Source organism: Grammomys surdaster, unplaced genomic scaffold (genome assembly GCF_004785775.1).
Source record: "Grammomys surdaster isolate TR1022 unplaced genomic scaffold, NIH_TR_1.0 126679, whole genome shotgun sequence".
Taxonomy (NCBI): domain Eukaryota; kingdom Metazoa; phylum Chordata; class Mammalia; order Rodentia; family Muridae; genus Grammomys; species Grammomys surdaster.
Genome location: NW_021621467.1, coordinates 2687320 through 2702140, shown reverse-complemented (window position 1 = coordinate 2702140; position 14821 = coordinate 2687320). Strand labels below are relative to the sequence as shown.

Here is a 14821-nt window from a genome sequence, read left to right as displayed (position 1 = left end):
TATATGTGAACTATTAAAAAACTCTGGAAGTTGAGTAGATTTGGCACTACAGTAATTTCTTTCTTAACTAATTAATTAAAGATGGGGTCTCTTTATGAAGTAAGGAACTCCAGGAGAATTTGTTGGTGATGTGATGTACACACACCATCATTTCATGACTTTTCTATTCTTCAAATTGTCTCAAAACTGACAAAATAATAACTGTATTACTTAGCAAGTACTCTATCATGTTTTTATTTATATTAATATTAATCTTCTAACTGCATTAGTATTTTATTAGCTTCCTCATGTGTGTGAGGACATGAAATATATGTTCCTTGCCTGGCTTGTTTCACTTAGTACAGTACCCCCAACCTTTATCTATACTGCTATAAAGAAAAATTCTCTTAGCCAATAAATAGACACATAAAGTTCAAAATAAGATTCTTTTCAAAGTTCACCTGGTTTCTTACCAGGAATTCTGATTTATCCAATAACTTTCATGCTAAAGTGGACAGATGAAAACAGGCCACCAGATTTCACAATCTGCCACTCAAGTAATTTATTATTAAACCTTAATTTCATTAATGAATAATGTCATAAAAATTATGAGAAGTGTGTCTTTTGTTTTGTTTCGCTTTGCTTTAAACTCTGTGAATTCCTTCTGTGCTAGATTAAACTACAAAAAGTTAGAATGCGGCGTGAGTTTATAAGCACTGCCATGTAGCTGTCAGTCACTCTGCTAATGTTTGTTCTCTTATTTATTTCCTTCAACCTCGCAGCTTTCTCCATCTCTGGTGAAAACAGTCATGTGGTGATGATTGCTATTTCTGCAGCCGTGGCCATCATTGTCCTCACTGTGGTCACCTACGTTTTGGTTGGGAGGTGAGTTTGCTTGGCTGAACAATTGTCCATTACTGTGGCATTTCTCAGTGTGCTGAGCTGCGTTAGAATCTGAAGACTGAGTACTCAAAGAAGTCCCTTAACAGAATAGGATTTTATGTTTGAGACCCTTCTGCTTTTATTTTCTTTCATCCTTCCTTTCATTCTTATTTCTCCATTATTTTTTTTTAATTTTTGAGATTATGTTTACAACTTTTTTTCCTTCTTTTTTCTCCCTCCAAAGCCTCTCAATTACACCCCATTTTGTTCCCTGTCAAATTCATGGTCTCTTGTTTTCAACTGTTATGGTACGTATGTGTGCATATAAGAAATATGTAATACGTACCATATACACTTTATAATACATAATGTATGTATGTAATGTCATATACAATATACAATATATAGTATATAATATGTATGTGTATATGTATACATATTTCCAACTATAATCTGTCTAGTATATACAGTGTTACTCACATGTTTATTTTTCAGGCTAACAGTTCAGTACTAGATAAGTGGGGTGCTCTTGCCTAGAAAGATTATTTTTCCACCTCTCAGGATTCCTAAGCTGCCTCTAGATTTTCCTGTGAGGTTGAGAGCTCGTGGGCTTTCCATGGTCTACTTTAACATATCTATTGTTGCTGTCCTTGTCCTGCTCATGTTTAGGCAGTAGTTGGCGGGACTTTATAGCTGTGGCTTCTGACCTTACAAGGAAACACAGTCTCCCAATAAGCTCCCTGATCTCCATTAATTCTTACCTGCATCCTCTAACTCAGATGGCTTCTCTTTTGACCCTACTCTTAGCTCCCACTTTCTTTTTCCAATTATCCCCTCATTCTTCAAATGACCCCAGATTCCTTGACACTTTCTCACCCCAAACACTGGGCACAGGGCACAACACTCATTACCAATGGAGACTTTACTCTTTATTCATTCCAACAGTAGTTGTTAAAAAATACTATAAACACATTCTAAGGCCATTATAAAATCTGAACTGGAGGTGTCTGCTCAGCGGGGAGGCAATTCTACATATCTCCTCATTAGGCAACCTTCCAGGGTACCCAGAGAAAAAAAGTAATATAATGTCAATAAAATTTCATTAAAGCATTTGATTGTTTCAGGGGAAAGCCTTATTTGTGGTGTTTTTTATTTTCTGTGCATAGGTAGTGCATTTATATTTTGTTGCTTTGCCTCTAGGTTTTGTGGCTATCACAAGTCAAAGCACAGTTCAGAGGAGAAGCGCCTTCACTTTGGGAATGGCCACTGTGAGTTTTGAAACTTTGTTTTAACGTTTCAATTTCAGCAGTTGCTAATATTTGATTGGGTAACCTCTCTTTGACAAAATAAATGCGAAAGTAGCCTTATGAGGAAAAAAAATGAGCAAATTTAAATTGATTTTAGAAAGAGTAGTAAATCTAATTTTCTGTATGAAGCATTTTCTCTATGGCTCTGTTTCAGAATACTTAGAGTGATGGGTAACCTGTGGTTTTATATTCAGAAAATGCATGTGATGAGTTCTAGAAACGTAGACATATCTAAGTGACTGGAGTGTTAAGCATAACCTCAACATCCTCATGACTACATGTCAGCTGAAATCCAAATAATAGCATCTTCTCTCTCAGGGCTGACAAGTAAATATAAATGACCACTGTTTATATGAAATCTGTGACTTCATTTGGTCCACCAACTAGGAAAGGGCTCTTAGAATAAGCTGCTTATTTTAAAATTATATATCACGTAATTGATGGGGAAGACAGTATTTTCCCTCCTCACATCAATAACAACCAACTAAACCTCTATTAGTAGTTTTTCAAGGAAATACACCTTTAGGTAATATTTTTGCATTGAACAAAGAGATGCCTACTTTTATCTTCTCTGGTAGATATATCATCCATGTGTCTGCTTTTTCAAACCCTAGCTTCATTCAGCATAGAAATTATAAACCTTCAGAGGAGGAGCAAGATCTCATACAAGATACCAAAAAGCCCAGACTGATGCTTACCTGACCACTGCCTTTTAAAACTTTCTTTAGATTGATAGGATGCTTCCTATCAAATACTATTTGAGCATCTAAAAAACTATTGTGGCTGAAATTCATGTAAAATTTCCATTCCTAGTTTCCATGTAGAAAAGCAAACCATAGGTTGAAAGAAAAAAGAAACGGATACTTACAAAAATGTAAATGGTTACATGGAATAGTGGGAGAGCTTGCAGAGGAAGTAGGTGTTATTCCTTCCATCACAGAGCTGTACTAAAATAATCCATTTAATAATAAAACAACGACGCTTTACCTTAATTCAATCCCGCACCTATGCAGGTTATTCCAACCCTAGTTAAAGATAATGTATCAAATAAACTTAGTGAACTATCAAATTGTAGAAGAACAGCCTTCCATTCTTTCATAGCCTGACTAAATTGGGCAATTCTATTCTTCTGAATTCATCTTAGAGGTGGATGGTTGGTGTGAATACTTTCTGTAACGCACCAAACTGACTTAGCCATTTTATGGGAATCATAACCTGTATGAATATGGACGTTAATAAATGTCTGCCACCAATTCTATGCAGATTCTAGTATTTCTCCCTCCCTCTTTATAACAGCCTAGTTTTTTGGTTTTTTTATAATGCACCGTATCCTTACAATAAACAAATGTATTTTAGAAAATGTATATTATCTTTGTTTTAAAACCATAAAGCAAGTTACATGCTTGTCATAGACTTTCTGCCTCTGATTACTACAGCTGGTTTATTTCAGACCATTTATTTGGTATTACTTTAAAAAAGCTCTAGCTATGAACTATTACCTCAAGCCTTGTTACAAATCCTATAACGTTGCTTCAAAAGAAAAGAAATGTGTTTTGCCTCTTAAGATCCTGTCTCCTTGCCCTCTCTGCCTGGACATTTTTTGCTGTCCTTAGGGCAACTCATGCTGGTAAAATGGAAATGTAAATTATTGTGTTTGCACAGAATGAGCTGTAAAGTAGCACAGCTTAACACGTGTGCATGTGTTTATTATCTGGTTTTTGTGGCAGAGCCCAGTTACTCTGTATGGTGCCCTTAATTATTGGTGTGAAGGGATTACTTGCCTTGCAGCCCAAACCTCCTGGTTCCCAGAACATCAGGAGTGAGCAGTTAAAAATCAACAGCTAAGGTCCCTAGTGTAAAGACCATTTTACTCATGGCAGTGTGTTTATGTTTATAATTTTTCACAAATGTCATGTGGACAGAAAAATCAATTTACTTTATGCTAACTAATAGAAGCAAATGTGGTTGATTTTTGAGGGGAGAATGGTTATCCAAGCTTTGTATTATTTATTTCAACACGTGCTTCTCTAGGTCTGACTTTTAAAACTAGTAGCATATTTTTTGTTAAATTTCAGACATTTCATGACACAATTATCTCACATTTTTATAAATTTTAGTGTCAGAAAATCACTCTAACATATTCTTTATTCTTCAAAGTTAACAAAGTCACAGATTTGCAATTATTTAATGAAAACATTCAACTTTAAGTTCAAAATGTTGTTTTCTTTCTTAAGGAATTTTTAAATTTTCTTAAAAATTAAAGGCAGATCAAAATACACCAGAAAATCAGTAACTGAAGTGAATATTTAAATGTAACCAAACTGACTAACACTAGAAGATTCTAACACATGTTTATTTTCTAAAATATTTTAGTAACTCAGTGACTCCCAAATTGAGAAATGTATAACAGCTTTTCTTAGGCACAGAGTCTTAGTATTGATACTATTGGTAGTTAGTAGCTTAACATTAAAAATAATGAATCCTTTTCTTAAAAGACGAGTCCACATCTGCTTCTACAGAAAAGAAAAAATATTTCATGGAATAAATCATACTTCAAAAACAAACACTCTCTGAAATACTGGTCTTACTGACTGATATTCCACTGTGCTGACGGCTTACCTTGAGGACAACTACTAGCAATTATTTATTCCCCTTTCAACCAACTCCACTTGGGCCAGTGCATTGTTTAGTTATCTTTTTCTAAATGAGATGCTGAAATTATAAAGTAATTTTTGGAAATTACAGTCTCTGCTTTTTTTTTAATAAAAGAAAATGTTCTTTAACCTTTAAGTGTAACTAAATAAAAAAATCTATTTTAAGAATACTTGGTTCATATTAAAACAATGTGATCCATGTTACCAAAATTGAAATCATCTATAATGTCATCAAAAGTTTTGATGGAATAAATTTTCAATCTTTAATTTTTGAGTGTGTTCATAGATTTACTGTAGGTTCTTATTTAAAAGATTTTCTTTTGTAGATAATTTGTTTGAGCATTCCAAATTCTCTTTAATGTGATAGTTTTTCCAGATGATGAAAAGTATTTCATAATATTAGATAACAGATAAATGATTTTGGTTCTTTGCTATTTTGTTTACAGAAAGCCAGGATAATTTCAAATTCAGAATAACTGAATAAATAAATATAGCATGAAGTTACATGTATGACTTATGCTTAAAATGGCTTCTCAGGATAACTATTAAATTTTTAAACAATATTTATGTTGCTTTTAGTTGTGTTCAGAGTCACACACGATTTAAGCCAACTGATAGTATGCTGGTATGCACATAAAATATGAAGCTTAAACTTCATTTTTCAGTTCGGATGGTAAACTCATTTGTGAATAAATAAAACATACACACAGTAGTATCATAGATGTTTTTTGTAATGTTATAATTACTTTATACTTAAGCCTCTCTCTGACTTCTGAGCATATTCATGTATTTTAATTTGCTGTCAGATGGTGTACTATCAAAATACTTGGCTGTTCTAGTGCCTCTAAATCAGAAGTGTTTAGTAGCACATTGGTGTGATGGTTTGTGGTAGTAACAATAATGCCCACTGCCACTCTTAAAGTCTTCCTCCTGACATTCACATTTCAATGTCCCCTTTTATTGTCTTAGCAGAGAAAATACTTTATTGTGCTTCCTCTATTCAAAACAACTTTTTCCTTACAATTAGTACAACATCTCTATCAGATCTACTTTATTTTTTTAATATTACAGAGTAGCCTAAAGAACGATACAAGTTAGTGTGCTGGAGAATTTTTTCAGGGACTAACATTTTGGAATTTGCTCAGTAAAATCATGATTTTCTCTTTTCAATAGTGAAACTTCCAGGTCTCAGGACATATGTTGATCCACATACATATGAAGACCCTACACAAGCAGTTCATGAGTTCGCCAAGGAGTTGGATGCCACCAACATTTCCATCGACAAAGTTGTTGGCGCAGGTAACTAGCATGTTCTCCTACCAACGACAAGTTACTAATCATGAGTTCTAAACTAGCAGCAAGAATGCTACAGGAGGAACATGAGCTTGCTCACTTTTGTGAGTCCTAAGTGTACTACTATAGAGACAGGCATTTTCTGATTGCATGATCAAAGACAGGCAATAAATAAATACAGCATTTAATGGAATGTAATTATTTCAAAGGTGCCAGACTTACAGACTTCTCAGACCATGGCTGCCTTTTGTTTATTGAATTCCAGCGACTGCAAGTGCAGTGGCTAATAGCTGATCATGTGTCACAAAGCTATTGACTAAATGGGGACAGCAGGATAAAAGGGAGCCTCACTATAAACAAAACTAGTCATTGTAAATCTTGATTTTTAGTTTAAAAGTATCTTTCAGAGAACCAATAATCAAAAATAAAAGACTGGCACATTTGATATAGATGTCATGTGACTATTTGGTGTATGTGTTTTAAATAATATAGAATGCCAATATAATATTCACCTCATAGGTTTTGACACAAACGGCACTAAAGCTGCCTGGAAATGTTCCAAAAACCCCATGAAAGGAAATTGAATCTTTTTTGTTTTACATTCTAAGCTATGGTGCAATTTCTCTTTTTCCTTATTTTCCCCATGTCCATAGTGACATATTCTATCTTGAGTTTAGGAAATTAGGTGATTTCTCAAATTTTGTGCTATTGTTCCTCCAGCCCAACAGAACTGATAGTTCTACAGAAATAAGGATTATTATTCCCTGTTCACTCGGAGGTCTGTTGGTATTTCATGAAATTCAATTTGCTCTCACTACTTGAGAAATATGTGAAGGATAGTTATATCCTTTATTTTGGATGGTAGATGGTTTTGTCAAGGTATAGTAGCATAAGTCATTGCTTTGTTAACAATGGAGACTGGATTTACATAATAAAGTAAAGTCGGTGGAAGCTAAAACTTCCTAAAGTGATGGCAAAATATTTGTTGTGATTCATCAGGGAATAAATAGGATATTCTGCTATTTTTGGAGGTCAAAACATTTACTTTACAAAAAGTAAATAAATAGATAAATAAATAAACAGATTATCTCACATCTCTCTAGCTGTTACATATTTAGAAAATACTCAGCAATGCTTTGTTAATTAAAAATAGTTCATTGAAAAACGCTTCACAAATAACCCCTCTCTGGTTACTACACGATTCAAATGTTGTACAACACAAATCCAATTTTCTGTACAATAATGAGATAAGACATTCCATCGGTGGCACATTTTGTAGCAATTGTAGCTAAAATAGAGTCAGAGAAGTACATGTAAGGTGCTTCTGTTGGCTGAAGCCCAGCATCTATTGGAATAGCAATAGATAAATCTTATTAACCTGGTAGGGTCCTAATGGTTCAAGGAAATATTATATCATCTATTTATATCAACTAAATTAGAAGCTTCAAAATTCATCATTATTTCATGTTCAACAATTTTCAGATTATTTGCACATTAAAGTAGTTTTGTTGAGGACATTAAGTCTAAGAAAAATATTTCTACAGTGAGTTTTAGGTAAAACTGGCTATGCTTCATTTGATATTATTGTATCATTGTTCTCCTCCCAGAAGCCTAGAGAACTTTATAGCTGGTGTGTCAATAATACAACAAACCAATATTCCAATAAAATGAATTGATAGCAGATGCCTACCCTCTCATTTTCAGTGAGCCTAAGTCTATAACCAATTTGGCCCTCATAGTAAAAACAGAATAGTTTCAACCATCTGACATTAATCCAGAGTTCAATCGTAATGTCTATGCTCGCCCATTGATAACCCTGAAACAATGTTAGCTATTAGAACAAGAAATTCAACCTCTACTAGAGGCTTCTCGCAATTCTCCACTTGCAGTTTCGTGATGTGCTGGTTTAAACAATGGAGAGCTTCTGTCAAGGTCCACAAGTATTCTAAGGATTTCTTAGGCAATTTATATTGCCATCTTCTTAATTTTCTGAGCTTATAGAATATACCTTCGAAGTCCAAACATATAAGTTTTCATGGAGTTATTTAAAAGAAGCAGTTACTCTGTTTTGAATTATTTTGGTGTTTGCGTGTGTGTGTGTGTGTGTGTGTGTGTGTGTATGCACTCATTTGTGTGTGGTATATGCTTCAATCACATATGCCTGTACACATTGGAAGCAGAGGTTGACCCTGACTTTTTTTCTCTATTGATCTATATTTTATTTGTGTGGTTGTTGAGATCTAATTGCTCCCTGAACCTAATCTTGCTACTGTGGCTATACTGGATGACCTACAAGCCCAGGGCACCTGCCTGTCTGAGTTTGCAGACATGCACCACTGTACCTGGCCTGAGTGCTGGGCTTCCTAACTGGGGACTACATACTTCACCCACTGAGCGATCTACTCACCCTCGTGAATTTTTAATATTTCATTATATTTTATTGTTCTTTTTATATCCTAACAGGTGAATTTGGAGAAGTTTGCAGTGGCCGCTTAAAGCTTCCTTCAAAAAAAGAGATTTCTGTGGCCATCAAGACCCTGAAAGTGGGCTACACAGAGAAACAGAGGAGAGACTTCCTGGGAGAAGCGAGCATCATGGGACAGTTTGACCACCCCAACATCATCCGACTGGAAGGAGTTGTCACTAAAAGTAAGTAAAATCACAAGGCCAGCTTTTGTTCATGCTGAGCAGATATTGCATAAATTCAAAGTCATTGAAGCATTTTGATACCTCAAGTAGCTTGGTTCTAACTGAAATTCTGTTCAGGATGATCATATTTTTTTCTGGCAATAGGTTAAATGCCAGTGCTGTTCTATAACGTACAGACCTCTGAATTCTGACACTAGTCAGTCGATTAAAAACTTGTCTTGAAGAGAATTGTGAAGAATAATCTTGTTCTCAGAGCATCAGGAGAAGTAATGGCTGGATTTTTACAGGAACTCCCAATTAGCTGCCTTTTCTTGTATTACTTATCAGCTTCATTTAAACCCTCACATCTTTGACCCCTTGCTCTCTTCCTGCCTTTAGGAAAATTATAGGAATCTTGGGGGTGCATCTAAGATGTAAGATTGGGACTCACAGGAGACCCACGGCTTCTCGTTGCTCCCCAGTAGATTTCACATAGTTCTGATCTAGGCTCCCAGTGTCTTCCTGGCTGCACTGGGGAGCCTCTGGCTAAGGGTCATTGCAGAGCTCTGGATTTATATCCATGATGGTTTCTTCAGCCAGCATAAAAATATCATGTGAGGCAGTTCTGCAATTCTTGGCTCCAGTCCCAATGTAAACCTCTTGAGAATGCATTGAGGATTTTTTTTTCTCAAGATTTTGGATCACAGGCTGAAGAATAAGTGAAATGGGCAACAGACTCCATCCAGTGAATGACAACATATGGCAGAAAATTTGGCATCTTTCAGGGGATAATTCATTGGCACCACATTTCTATACTCTATGGTTACCAACAGGCATTACTAGTTATATTTTGTCCAATGATATTTTTCTGTAACACTTTGTGCAGCCCTTTCCAGGTGGCAATGATACCTTCTCCCACTTTAGTGTAGCTAAAAATGTATTTCCTTCTACACAAGAGTATGGCGTACTGAAGAAATACTTTGATTTTCCTTTGAATTTTGATGTGAAATAAATAGAATTAAGAACTTAACAATTCAACTTAATAACAAGAACTGTATAATTGCAACATCAAAAACATAACCATGTGAAATCCTATAGTTATTTATTGCCTCTGGATACGTAACTTTCAGGTGATACTACTAATTATACTGAAATATTTGCTGATGAAACAGGTTTTTTGTTTTAATAATTAATTAAAACATTGATAGTAAGGTGGATATTATGAAAGCAAGTGCTTCTACTGTCCCTTTAGGGGAAGAACATGGTGTTTTAGATGGACAGGATCACATTTCATTGGATTCTCTGTGTTATTTAGACATTTAATATGCGTGGTGACATCTTGATCAAGCAGTTTCTCTATGGATCTGGAACCCAACTGGGGAGGTCAATCCATTTGTACATAAGCTGCTCTTCATCTTATTCTCGTATTTTACATTTTCCATGTTTCCTTTTACATCATGATAAATCTGCTGGTTTTGACTTTTACTGTGGTAGTTTTACATTGCCATTACATCCTGGTACATTATAATTGGTCATTTCTCTTTTACATTTTCACGAGCAAGTCATAGAGCTTAAGGTTCTTGTCTAGAAGTCACTGAAGATATTGCAAAATACAACTTAACCATTTTCCATTTAAACCCTATTGTCTACTATGGAAAAAAACAGATTTCCACATTTTAATTTTCTTCTTGTAGCACGGATTTAGTGTGTGTGTGTGTGTGTGTGTGTGTGTATTAGGACATTTGTGTATCATATCGCATAGCATGTGTAAAGGTCATATACATCCAAAGAAGCAGCTCACCAGCCCAGCACAGTGCCATTTACCGTTTATTCAAAACCTAAATACATAAGTAAATAAAATAATAAAATAAAATAAAATATCCCAAACAAGAAAATCTTTCTCAGAGATGTCAGGGATATAGCTAGCCAGTGTAGCCCCTGGTCAAAATAAATACTTAATTTTCCACTGTGTCAGGAACCAAAGTGGAAATTTTCAACATGAATTGAGCAAAGTGATATATATGCATATGTTCATATATTATATGTTTAAATATATTTATGTATTATATGCATATATTTTATATATATGCACATATATAAATATATTAAATGAAAAAGGAGGCAATGAATTTGAAACAGTGAGGAGCGTTGTGCAAGAGTGATTCCAGGAAGAAAAATGTTACAATCCAGTAGGTAGGGACAGTGAGCAGGACATAAAGTGGATAAATATAAATAAATAAATAAATAAATAAATAAATAAATAAATAAATACAAGTAGAGTAAAAGTACAAAGCGAAGAGAAGAACTAAGGGTTAGAAAGTAGAGCAAAGGGAGTAACAGAGAAGGGGAGGGACATTAATTGCCACAAAAGCTTTCAGTGACATTGAATGGATTGTGTTTTCCACAGCAGTTCTTTTACCTAACTGATTTTGTCATCAGAGAATGAGGGAGAAAACAATGACATTTTAGCCTGGATAGAGTCGTCACTCATTTTTCCAGTATAAACATTTAAGAAACATTGAGTATAAAGTGAACATCAAGTGTAATTCTAGGTTTGGACTGATCCTCAGCAACAGGTTCTAGGACTTCACCCTCTAGGTGTTGTTTCCTCTCATTCCAGTGTCAACGAGTTAGCAAACACAGCCTGTTTGCTATTCATAGAATGTATTTATTGCATTTAAGTCAATGTAAAATAGAAAGTATTGTGAGAAACTCTCTTTGCATCTAAAAATAAGATGAATTACAATAAGCAAAGAAAAACAAGAACAATAAAATATCCAAATGCAGAAAAACTATGAAGGCCTAAGACTGATAACAAACTGCAGATAATAAAGAGCAGATAGGTCGTGTTGAGAGTTTGATTCCTGATTCCAGAACATCCTAATGTCAATCACAATTACCCCCTTGGAGTAAAAATTTTAAATGTGCTACATCTCTCTGGTAAAATAAGAACATGAGCAGCTGCCAAGCCCACTCTATAAACACAGCCACATGCACTGTAAATACAAGAGAGTACTCTGCAGTGAACTTGATTCTGAGCTTCTCAGTGGCATGTTTGAAAGCTCTAAGTCCGGCATCCAGCAGTGGCAGCGGGAGATGCAAACATTTTTAGTATCATCTTAACATGCTTCATTTAATACAAAATAAACCTAACCTGCCAACTAAAAGTTAGCTATTTTCCTGAGGATATTGTTGTCTAGACCTCTTTGGCTTATAAATCAATCTATCTATAAAGTCAAGAGATGCAAGTGCACACACAAGCAGTATGAAGTTGAACTTGATTTTCATGCACAAGATGGTATTTACAAAGGAAAAATGAGCCCGTTCTTGTTTTAATTAGGAATTTAGTGGATCTGAAGTCAAATTCCAAGTCAACCTTACTCAGTGTGAGACCTCTTCCACATTAACCTGTTACAAGTGCTTCTTCATGTGAAAAAGAATTATCATAATTGTGATATTTTCAGGTATTTTAAATATCATATACTATATACACGACTAGTGTATGTACAAGACTAGTATGTCCTACTTCTGATTAAGCATGAGACAATGAGTCACCAAAGGAAAATTTTGGAAAATAATTTCTAGTTTTTTTTCTTTTGCTTAAAAGCCATTCTTTTTATTGTTGCTATTATTAATTGTGTGTGGGAACCAAGCAACCTATGTAATATGCTATTTTCAGATCTTTTTCTTTTTTTGGAAAGATCATTATATAATCATTACTTTTTCATTTATTTGAGTTGAGCCATAAACAATGTTAATGGCATGGTACTTGCTGAGCCTGATGGCCTTGAACAGGAGAAGGTGATAGAGCCTCTGATCTTCAAAGTAGCAGAAAGCTGCGGCTCACTCTGAGCAGAGCTAGGTACTAACATGTGTTATCAATTTTCCTGGAGTTCAAAAGGATGGAACTTAGTTGCAGCAAATGTTTGATATTTCTGCCATCACACCATTAGTTAACTGATGCTCAGGCCCCAACAGTAATTACCGTTGGCAAAATTTTACCTAGTAGCATTTTTTTTATTAAAAAAAAATGTGTGCTGGTATATTTTATCCTTGAATTATTTTCTAGAAATGGAAAGAAAATTGGAGCATCAAAAAGATTTACTGCATATTTAATATGTAATCTTGTATGATGAGCCATACTGTGGATGGTGTATTAGGAATTTCTTATATGTCCCTTTGAATATCTATATTGCATAAAAAGCTTAGATATTTCTATTCAGTTTATATTAGATGAGAGAGCATATTCAAAAGATGTCATACTTATGTGAAAATACAAGTCTTCATTATCTCACTTGCTTCTTCTCTCTAAAAGTCGTATCTGTGCTTCCTCTAGTACTATGTTTCCTATGACTTTCTATGTAGGGAATATGTACATGGTGTTTATTTCACCAGTTATGAGACGGGAAGATGTTGATCATACAAGCAAAAAGTATGACATTGTCACAATTGCAAATTGACAATTGAATCAAGACTTACATGTCAGCATGCTATGTAACATAGCCAAGAAGGTCTTCATCAGTATATTTAGGGAAACCATGAAGGGAATGAGGTTTTACATGTTTAAAGGATTTGGGTTATTTCATGTTCTACTGTTCACTAACATCACTTGCATTAAATTGGAATTACCATGGAATTGGTGTTGCACATTTTTTTTCTCATTTATGTAAGTAGCATGGTAGCCTGACGTTTTGAAAGATTAAATATTGAAAAACTAAATTCAATTTGTGTAGATGATGATGAACCCAGTGACGTAGAACTGGTCATTTTTAAAGACAGAGACTACAGAAAGCTCAGCCATGATTGGGTCAACTGGGTCACACTCTTCCTTAGAGGTCTTTGTAGAATAGCAGAAAAACTATAAGAGCCAGAGAGGTTGATGGCTACATGGAGAACATGTTTTCAGGACACTACAGGGCAACAGCATATATGAGCTCACAACAGTTATGGCAGCAAGAACATGATCTGCAAAAGGTCAAGTCAAGCAAAATTCTATGATGGAGATAAGAGATGACAGGAAGTCTCACCCGTAACTAGGAACTATTCAGAAATGATAGCTTCTGGGAGAGGGGGAATCATTCTTGTTGGTATGGACTCTTGTAGGTCAACCTTGTTCCAGTAGAAGACCACACATCCAGCAGCATGTGATTTAAAACTCACATGTTGATGATTTAAACATAATAACAATAGGAAGACACAAATTTAGTGGAGTGCGGAGTGAGGAAAGGGTTAATGTGATGGAAATACTTGGTATGGAATTCTCAAATAATGAATAACATGAGAATATTTGGACATATAAAATTTGTTAGAACATGAATGCCTGGCACCTGTGATCTGCATTTCAAAGAGCATCAATTCACATCAAAAATGAATTTAACTGTTTGTTTGGATGGTTGGGTGATTTTTTGATTCTGGGCTTTTTTTTTCTATAGCACTGGGTGTCCTGAAACTCACTTTGTATACTAGACTGGCCTCAAATTCACAAAGATTCACCTGCCTCTGGCTCCTAAGTGATGGGATTAAAGGTATGAACTACCAAAGTAACTTTATATTTGAAAGAACTTTATACACCAAATATGTATCTACATGAATTTATGCATACATGGAGACACTAATTTAGTATATAGTAGTAATTCTGTCCTCATACTAATATTTGAAGGAAGGAAGGAAGGAAGGAAGGAAGGAAGGAAGGAAGGAAGGAAGGAAGGAAGGAAGAAAAGTGCCATTTTGAACATTGAGACTAGACATTATGCTAACCTGGTATAGGTTAAGCAATTATTATCAGAGAGTAAAATAGCTAGTCATAATAATGCAGAATAAAATGTAGTAATAGCAATTATAAAGCCATGTCTACCAATGTACAAAAAAGAGGAGTGAATAGGATAGACACAAAATATAAATACTAATGTAACATACCATGCCCAAGTTTAGTTTATTCTACGAATTCAAGGTGGCTTGTTCAATAATTAATGATTTGAATTATTTACAACATTGTTAAAAAGAATAAAGGTACAAATATCTTCAGAAATAAAATACTTTAAATTTAAAGATTATTTAACATATCAAATATAGAAAATG

At 34.7% G+C, this 14821-nt stretch overlaps 1 protein-coding gene across 2 annotated transcripts in view; it reads left to right on the top strand.

The window, feature by feature from the left end:
- Epha3 (EPH receptor A3) overlaps positions 1 to 14821 on the top strand; it is a 305965-nt gene that overhangs the window by 247166 nt on the left and 43978 nt on the right. For both annotated transcript variants that reach the window (XM_028761158.1, XM_028761157.1), the window contains exons 8-11: positions 762 to 864; positions 2062 to 2129; positions 5996 to 6121; positions 8579 to 8764. In XM_028761158.1, coding sequence (XP_028616991.1) covers positions 762 to 864; positions 2062 to 2129; positions 5996 to 6121; positions 8579 to 8764 — 483 coding nt within the window. The remainder of the gene's footprint in view (positions 1 to 761; positions 865 to 2061; positions 2130 to 5995; positions 6122 to 8578; positions 8765 to 14821) is intronic.